This window comes from Propithecus coquereli, unplaced genomic scaffold, assembly GCF_000956105.1.
Source record: "Propithecus coquereli isolate 6110/MARCELLA unplaced genomic scaffold, Pcoq_1.0 Scaffold383, whole genome shotgun sequence".
Taxonomy (NCBI): Eukaryota; Metazoa; Chordata; class Mammalia; order Primates; family Indriidae; genus Propithecus; species Propithecus coquereli.
The window spans coordinates 912,711-921,871 of record NW_012149541.1 but is presented as its reverse complement, the minus strand read 5'-3'; the positions used below and the strand labels follow the sequence as shown (position 1 = coordinate 921,871).

Sequence of the window (9,161 nt, the reverse complement as noted above, 5' to 3'; positions counted from 1 at the left end):
TGCTAGGATTACAGGCGTGAGCCACCACGGCTAGCCTGAAAAAATTTAATGTCTCCTAAAATCGGCTTAACAAAAGAATTTCAGGCATGGCTACCTCCTGTGTTTGTGACGCTTCATGACAGCCAGCAGTCACATATCTTCTGGCAATCTATATTTATTGCTGTTTTTATGTTTTCCTCCAGGCTAGAAGACCATCTCATGTCTCCCCAGACGGCGCAACGTGGCAGAAACGGCTGCCCACACACCCTGCCCGGCGCTCCGCGGGCAGTCTACGAGGACGGCGAGCCCCGCGCTTCTGAGGCCTGCGTTTCCTCCTCATGTAAGCACCTTGGCAGCCAGCCGGGGCGGTTCTAGGACCAGTGATGTCTAGAATCTTCATGAAGCAGCAGGAGTTGCAGACACGTGCCCGCTCCGGGGAAGCTCTCTGGTCTCGGCCACAGCCCGTGTCATGGAGGTTCACAGGCCCCCGAGCCCACAGCCAGGCCCGACGCTGGCTCATCCTACACGTCCCCTGCTCAGAGCGCTGCCTGCTGCCCACATAGGGGAGCTGCCGGGGCAAGATCACTGACGGGGAAAGCTGGGTTAATGTGAAACTTAGGAGGAGGATCTCAGGATGATGTAGATGGATGACCAAGGCTCTCATACCTCAAATTCTGGGACTGAGGTCGGCCACGTGTTATTATAGAAGGCTGGACCGAGTCAGAATTGTGCGACCAGGGGCATAAACAACTCAGACCCAAAATGCGTTCTGAAACATCCAGTCGAGTTAACCAGAGACTGATGGGAGAAAAAAGTATTTTTTAGATGCCAGGAAAAATATATATCCTTTGAATCAGAAATGTACTAAGTATTTTTTTTTAATTTTTGAAAGGAAATTAAAAGGATTATGAGTAGGCCAGATAAGACTCTAATTTCCATTCAAATAGGAAAAACAACAGAGGAGCGGGTCAGATTCCAGTATGAGAAACATCTGAGAGCTCGTATAATCTGCTCACAATTGGATCCAAACGCTCCCAAGGCCAGGTTCAGAGCAGCGGGCGGCTGCAGAGCCAGGGCCAGGTTACTCGGGACTCGGGGAGGGTCTCTTCATTATGACCAATTTCAGAGGTTTCACCAACTTTGATCAGCAATTATTTTAAGTGGGTTTTATTAGAGCTATAAATATTAATATCCCTTCACTAAAAGGTGAGCAGCTCAATAATTTATCCAGAGATTTCTACTGCCACGGTGGAGGTCTTGGGTGATCTAACTATTTTTGCCAGTTTGACCAAATTCCGTTGAGTTAGAAATGGTCTTAAGTTCTGCAGCCCAGACTTCCTAAAGGGTAGTCCGCATTGCGTTCAGAGTAACTTAGCAGTGACATCTTTGCTTCACCAAAATGGCCACCAGCGTGCCCTAGTTGTGGGTACGGTCATATCCTTGGGAAAGCTTCATCGGGCCATTACCTGTAGGGTGGAGGCATTGAGGTTATCATGAATAGAAATGGCCGAGTAGTGGCAGCTGCTCTTGCTGGCAATACTGGTGTTGCTGTTCTTTCAAGAACAATTGATGTTAGCCCTGACAAAGTCCGGGGCCTGGCAAATTCTGGCTCCTTGCGTGAACTGGGTGGGCACCCACTGGGGACTCAGCCTTGGAGGTCACGAGCTGTTGCCAGTGCCTCTCCCTGTGACCCAGGACGGGGGAGCAGGAGCCAGGGCAGCACCCTTCCCAGATCTCACTGTGGGTGCACCCTGTTAGCCAGCTCGAACACTGAGACCATATTCCAAGTGACCCTTCCCCGCTCCCACTCCTGTTGGCTCAGCCCGGCTGGGACCCAGGACACTAACCCTGGGCCCTGCGCTCCCCCACCTGCCAGGTTGCTCTGAGCCTCGGGCCAGCACTCTGAGTCCTTGCAAATCCTTTGACTTGACGAAAGTTTTCCCTTTGGAGAAACCAAGCCTCCAGGTTAAGTCTTTCTAAGTCGTTTAGTCAGCCTTTGCCCCATGCCTGGTGCAGATTCTGTTCGTCCTTCTACCCCTCAGATGGGCCTGTCCACAGCCGCCCTCAGCCTTGCTCACCGGTGGCCATGGCCAGCTGCTGTCTCCCAAGTTGGCCTCCCTGACCCCTCTCTCTCATCTCACCGCCTCTGTCCGAGGGACAGATGGCAAACAGGCCTCCACCAGGTGCCGTGTCTGGGCTCAGCAGAGGGAGAGAGAGGGCACGCTGGACTGGGAGATAGCAGCCTGAGCCGCACTGCTTCTGTCTCATTCTTTCCCCACTCCCCTCCACTCTGTTCTCTCGCTTACCCTGCCCAGGTGCTTTGGGCCCGGGTTTGGGCCCCACAAAGCTGCTGCTCACAGGCCTCCTTGCCGCCCCACCAGAGACCCCCTGGCAACCACCGCCTCCATGCACAGTTTCTTCCGTAGGACCCCTGGCACCAGGCATCCCATCAGCGCTGCGGGGGGACTCGTGATGAGAAGCCTGTGGGATCCTCAAACTGCTCAATCGGGGGTGCAGGGCCAGAAGGTACATTCTTTTTTGCCAAGGACTCAGCCCCGCAGAGCCAGGAGGAAATAGTCCCCAAGGGAAAAGGCCAAGAATACAGCTTAGAATTTGGCAAGACTTTGGCCTGAGGAAAGCTATTCTCATTTCCCCATCAACCAAGACTATCTTGAAGATCAAAATCATATGCCTTGTGATTTTCTAGATCCGGGAGTGAAAATGCCCAGCCCTGTCTCAGTGGGCTCACAGATAAGCCCCAGGGCTGCTCCCAGCCTGGCTCCTTGATGGGGCCTCTGAAAGTCTGCCTGTGGTGGGCAGGGGGAGAGGGGGTGACCGGACCAAGACGACCTCACAGGCAAGTTCCTTCTCTCTCCGGGCCACCCCATCCCACCGTCACCTGCCCTGGGAAGTCCCTAGTCCTGGAGGACTTGCCTGCCCCGGTGCCAGCTTCGTAACCCCCGGAGTTGGAATGGGTCCTGTGTGTGTCCCAGCATTTGTGTGTGACTCCTCTCAAGCATTATTTTAGATTCCTACGCGTTGTCTCCTGGGCCTTAGTATAAGCCCCCTGAGCAGACAGCACAGACAAGTGCTGGCCAGTTGTCCTGAAATTCTAGCTCAAGACCCAGTCCCAGGTAGAGGCTGTCCTGCCACCCGTTGGGTTCCATGTCAGAAATAGATCCTTGTTTGGACCAAAAGAGAATTATCAAAGCTTCTTGCTATGGGTTTAGGGAAACCTGCAGGGAAGATTCCTTTATATTTAAGACAAAACCGAGGTCGCATTGCAAAGGTAGCAGAGATATTTCTAAAATGAAAGAGCTGAGAGGAGCTTGGACTAAGGGAGTAGGGAATCCAGAGTCTGTCACACACTCCTGCAGTGACATGGACCCCTTTGGCTGCAGAACGAGGAGAGGAGAGGTGGGCTGCAGAAAGGGGCACATGGCTTCTGAAGCACAGAAACAGGCCCGCGTCATGTTCCCCGGCCTGCTGTCGGGGCCTCTCCGTCTGCTCCAGTGGGAAGGGCCTGGGCCTCAGCAGCGGCCTCAGCCAAAGCGCTGCTCGCTGCTCGTTGGGGGGTGAGGGCACCTCCCGGCCCATGGGTGCACAGGGGGCCGTGGGGGGAGGGTTCAGCCTGAAGGAGCCTCAGGTGACTCAGTGAGGAGAGCCCACCTCTGGGGTTGTTGGATTTAGCAAATGAAACTACCGGACATCTAGTTACTTTCGAGTGTCAGATAAACAAATGTGTCTCGTGCTCTGTGGAGGTGCCAAGCAGCAGCCCAGGGAGACAGTTCCGTGTTCTGTGGGCTGAGAACACAGCTGAGAGGACCCAGGGAGGATGGATGGGGGGTGAGGAGGGTGGAGGGTGGTCTGCGCCTCCTTGTGCTGCGCCCCCTGCCCGGCAAGTTCCCAGGCTGCATGACAGTAAACGAGTCCCCCCAGCCACAGGCGTCAGGGAGCCAGCAGCAACTGGCCTGGGGTGCGTGCTTTTCTTGGCTTAACGGCCCAGCCCAGGAAAGAGAATCCTTAGAGAGGCTCCAGAGCAGATGTGGGCTGAACTCTCTCTCCTCCTCCCCAGCAGCCTTTGACGCCAAGCCCGGAGACTGGTTGCCAGCGGGACGTCAGGAAGAGCCTCGCCTGCCCCCCACAGGGACTCCCAGCCAGCCAAGGGAGGTGCCCCAGGACCCCGGCAGTGGAGAGGCCACCAGGTAGGGGTGAGGATGTCACAAGGCCTCGTTCTCTGCTCTGACAGTGGGCTCTGGCGGCTCCCCCACAGCCGCCACACCTGGTAACCCAAAGAGTGGGGACGTGCTACCTGATAGCCATCTGTGCTCAGACTGGAAGGAGAGGACACTCATAAACATGCCCAAGGGACTAGTTTTAAGAATGGCCAGAGGCCAGGTACAGTGGCTCACACCTATAATACTAGCACTTTGGGTGGTGGAGCCAGGAGGATTGCTTGAGGCCAGGAGTTCGAGACCAGCCTGAGCAAGAGTGAGACCCCGGTCTCTACAAACAAATAGAAAAATTAGCCGGGGTTGGTGGTGCGCACCTATAGTCCCAACTACTCGGGAGGCTGAGGCAGGAGGATCACTTGAGCCCTGGAGTTAGAGGTTACAGTGAGCTATGGTGATGCCACTGCACTCTAGCCCTGGTGACAGCAAGAGAGCAAGACCCTGTCTCAAAAAAAAAAAAAAAATGGCCAGGTGAACATGTCCTAGGGTGGTGTGATAGGATGACTTGGGAGCGGTGTCCTGTCTTAGCTATTTGCATTTGGAGGAGGTGGGCTGGAGGGCAGAAAGATGGAAAAGGAGGTTAGTAAATGGTTGAGCTCAGAAGTCAGCTTCCTAAAGAGAAACCGGGCCCCCAAGCAGAAAAAAAGGTGTTCCCTGTTTCTGTGCACCCCATGAGCACACACTGGCCCCTAGGTTACTAGGGGTTCTTTGGAATCTGGAAAGGACCTTTCCAATCTCTTCTTTCGGATCTAAGGACACCTGCTTGGGGAGAGCGGCCCAGCCCAGGTCTCAGAGCCAGCCTGTCCCCGGCCTCCAGGACACCAGCTGTCCCTGTCCCTTTCTATTAGCCGCTCAGTGCCCTGCAAGCAGAGTACGCTCAAGGTGGGAAAGCCAACCTCCTGACTAAACTCTGGGGCTAGAGCCATGTTTAGCTCAGTTCTAGAGACTACGGGGGAACAGGCAGGAAGACCCCGCAGAGCCTGCACCCACCAGTGGAGAAGGTCAGAGAAGGAGGCAGGAAGAGAATGCAAGGGGGACCCAGAGAGTGCCGAACCCCATCGCTCCAAACAGTCCACAAGTCCAGCATCTGCCTTGGGGTGGGGGGGTTGGAACTCCAGGAAGTATGTGAAGACCTGGGCTAGGGAGTGGCAGGTGTCCCAGTTGTCCCTAAGGAGCAGGGGGAAGAAGGGGACAGGGTGAGCCAGCCTGGGGTGGGCAGGTGGGGAGGGCAGCCTGGGGGTCTGAGCATCTGGTGCCTCCAGCCCAACTGCTGACCAGCCTGGGGACCTGGTGACCCACCTCCCACCTCCCCTACCTGGGCCTCCTCTCCTATCTTAGCGGTGAAGGGGAGCTCGCCCGCCAGGTCGGGGGTCCTCTAGCTCTCAATATGTTCCTGATATGGGGGCTCCAAAACAGGAGATCTCCAAGAGGCAAGCCAGAGCCCCCCGGGCCAACTGGCTCCTCTCCCGAGGTTCAGCCAGGCCAAACCTGCCCTTCTTTTTCTTCCTATAAATGCTGAGTTCCTTTCTGAGATTTGCTCCTGGGGACAGCCCTCCCTCCCCAGAAATAACTGTTTTCGTGGTAGGCAGGGGCCTCAAAGGGACCCGTCTCTTCGTGGAAATGTCCCCTCATTACATCAAGCTTCTGTTGGGCACAGATGCCCCCTTGGGGCGAAACCCAGGGGTTTTCTCACCTTAGTGTCAGCCGCTGAACTCAACTCTTATGTTATTATTTATTTATTTATAAGAGAACGAAGTCTGATCAACTCTTATTTTAAGTGTGGAGTTCTGTGTGAGGAAGAGGAGGATGGAAAGAGGGAGAAGTGCACGTTGTTCTGTCTCTCCCTCCTCCTCCACTGGCTACCTGACCCCTGCCTGGAATATTCTTTGCCCCCCCCAACCTCCTCTGCCGGGTGGACTTCAGCCCCCCTTGAGATCTCAGCGGGGCGTCCCTTCCTCCCACCTGACCCCAAGGTGCAGGTCACACTCCCCTGCCAGACTCACAGCAGCCACAGTCCCCTCCCGTGGGGCCAAGGTCCCACTGAGCTGTCACATGGTCCTGACTGCCTCCCCGGTGCTCGGAGACAGGCTCCACGCATAGGCGTTTGTTGCTGTGTCCCCACACCTGGCCCAGAGCAGGCAGTCAGAGTATTTGTTGACGAGTAAGTAGGAGAAAGGAAGAAAGCGGCTGTCTGAGTGGCTTCGGTGGGGCACGTTTGTCCCCTCGGCTTCCCCCAGCTCTGCTGCCTTGGTCTTTCAGGTGAGGACCGGAGAGAGTTGGGTGGGGGTGGAAAGCCCCTGGGCCCGGATGATGGCACTGGCTGCTTGTCACCCACGTCAGGGGCTGCTGGTGTCACGGCTGCTCCACTCCGCTCCAGCGACGTCCGGCAGCTGGGCTCGCTGCGAATTTGCTTTCCCACGGCCTCCCCACCCTCACTCGTGGCAGAGTTTCCCTTTTCTTTTTTCCTGTCATCTTCTTAGAATCCTCAGCGTTGAGCAGTTGGGGAAAGACACTGCTGATGAGGCTTTAAAAATGTGTTTTTCAAGGAAAAAGTGCATTTGTCCCTCAAAGAGCTGAGAGGCTCCCATGGAATGTGTCAGTCCCAACAGCTGACTTGCACCTGGGAATGTGACGGTGATGGTGGCACTGCCTTGGCTGTCGCCTGCCCTTCCCTGTGGCCCGTCGGTCCACCTCAGCATGGCCCTGTGACTCCCAGAGAGCAGCCGCAGCCGGGGCAGGGCATACGCCTGCCAGCTGCCGACAGGTGGCCTGGGCACAGGCCGGGCAGCGGGTTCCCCTGACGCGGCCTCGCATCCAGTCCCAGGGCAGGATCAGAGGCAAATGGCGTCCACGATCCTGCCCTGCCCCAGACGGGAAGTGATGCTTTTGTGAGTATTGTGGCTCAGTAAAAATAAGAAGAAAGAGATTTTATGTATATCTACATAAGTGCTTTTTCTGCTCACATTTGTCCCCTAAGGATACATAGCAGCTCACAATGACATGTACAGCGCATCCAGCTAAAAAAACAGCAAATTAAGAACAACAAGGCAGAGGAATGAGGATAGGAGAGCTGTGAGTGTCCGTGTGCACACATGAACTATTCGTGTAACTGTTTTATGTCTGCCTTTGTCTGTCCTCAGCCCCCCACCTCCACCCCTTCCTGGGGTTTATTGTAACCCAGATGAAAGGTCTGCGGCAATGACTGAGGGTCAGTTATGAACCTGGTGAGCAGAGTCCACTTAGGGGACCCCTGAGTGCTTGTGTCTGGGCCTCAGGGCACACTGGAGGGACACAGGAGCCGCTCGCTGCCTGGGAGATGCTCAGCGGCGGGATCATGACTCAGCAGCATTCCGACACCAGCGGAGGCTAAGTCTCTCCAGAGGCTTTTATTGCTCTTCTCGTCCAGCACAATGTCCCTATTGATGGGCCGAGATCATATACGGGCCGGGCCAGGCTAATAGATAATCGCCTATCTTGCAGGGCGCCTCCCAGTTTGTACATTTATCTGAGTTTACCCTTCTTTCCAGTACCCAGTGCCTTGTGTTTCTGCGTCAGCTGACTTTCCCCAAGTCACAGGTGACTGCCATCCCGGACTTCCTTCCCACGTGCTTTCTCTGCTCTGCCCCAGTCTGCCCTCATCTCCTGCCGACCCAGCGCCATTTCCTGGCTCTGGCTCCCAGCTGAGCCCACCATGCTGGGGGATGGAGGAGCCTGAGGCCACCTGGGGCTCAGCTGACCCTTCCCAATAGCCATGCGCCCCTGCCTCCCACAGTGTCCTTCCCATAGCCCCTGCAGAGTCCAGTGACGGTGGCCCAGCTCCTCAGTCGACATAACCACCTCCTGCAGCAGCCCGCAAGGTGGTTTGGAGGGACGCCTGAGGGTGGGCCCTGCCAGGCCAAGGGGCGGCCCCCTGGTGCTCTGCCAAGGGCCACCTTCTCCAGTGCCAGCAGGGACGCATCTGAGGATGCCCGTTCCCAGCAAAATCATTACCTTGACCCAACAAAGGCCACGTTCCAGTTGGGGAAAGGGGATGCTGGCTTTCAAAGCGTGTTAGTAAGAGTCCTCAGAGAAACGGAACCAGCAAGATGTGCATATGTATGTATATATAGAGAGAGATTTATTTTAAGGCATTGACATGATTGTAGAGGCTCGGAGAGTCCAAAATCTGATAGGGTGGGCCAGCAGCCTGGACGTTCAGGGAAGAGTTGCAGTTCAAGTCCTAAGGCCGTCTGCTGGCAGAATTCCTTCTTGCCCGGAAAGGTCAGTCTTTTCCTGTTCAGACCTTCGCCTGATTGGATAAGATCTACCCACGTTATGGGGAGTAGTCTGCTTTGCTCAAAGTCCACAGATTTACATATGAATCTCATCCAAAAAATAACTTCACAGAAACATCTAGAATAATGTTTGACCAAATATCTGGGTACTGTGGCCCTGCCAAGTAGACACATAAAAATAACCATCACATAAGGGCCTTGGTACACACTGCCAAATGCCCTCCAGAAGGTCGGTGCCCCTTTCTGGTTATCCTTGGGCTGGGACACGGTAGATTCCAAGCCTTGTTTCCTTTTGTTATTGCTGACTCACCCCAGCTGACCCCTGACTCTAAACTTGACCTTGCTGCCCTTTGGCTTTAAGGCACCATGTGTGAAGCCAGCTGTCCCTCCTGGACCTGCACAGCCCTGCATGCCTGTGAGGGCTGCCTCCTAGAACCACGTGATGGGGACATGCCCAGCTAACCCAGCACTCACACCTGCCCTTCCCGCTCACTGCCAGTCACAGCTGCTGTTGTCCACGTGAACAGTGTGTACTAGTTTCTCTGTTGTTCCTTCTTAAACATGGTGGGGCTACACTTTAAAATGATTAAGATGGGTCGGGCGCGGTGGCTCACGCCTGTAATCCTAGCACTCTGGGAGGCCGAGGCGGGCGGATTGTTTGAGCTCCGGAGTTTGA

General features: G+C 55.3%; 1 protein-coding gene across 1 annotated transcript in view; it reads left to right on the top strand.

The window, feature by feature from the left end:
• Positions 1-9,161, top strand: part of ARMC9 (armadillo repeat containing 9) — a 161,880-nt gene that overhangs the window by 149,142 nt on the left and 3,577 nt on the right. The window contains exons 20-21 of the mRNA XM_012652188.1: positions 183-319; positions 4,055-4,184. Of these exons, the coding sequence (XP_012507642.1) occupies positions 183-319; positions 4,055-4,184 (267 nt within the window). The remainder of the gene's footprint in view (positions 1-182; positions 320-4,054; positions 4,185-9,161) is intronic.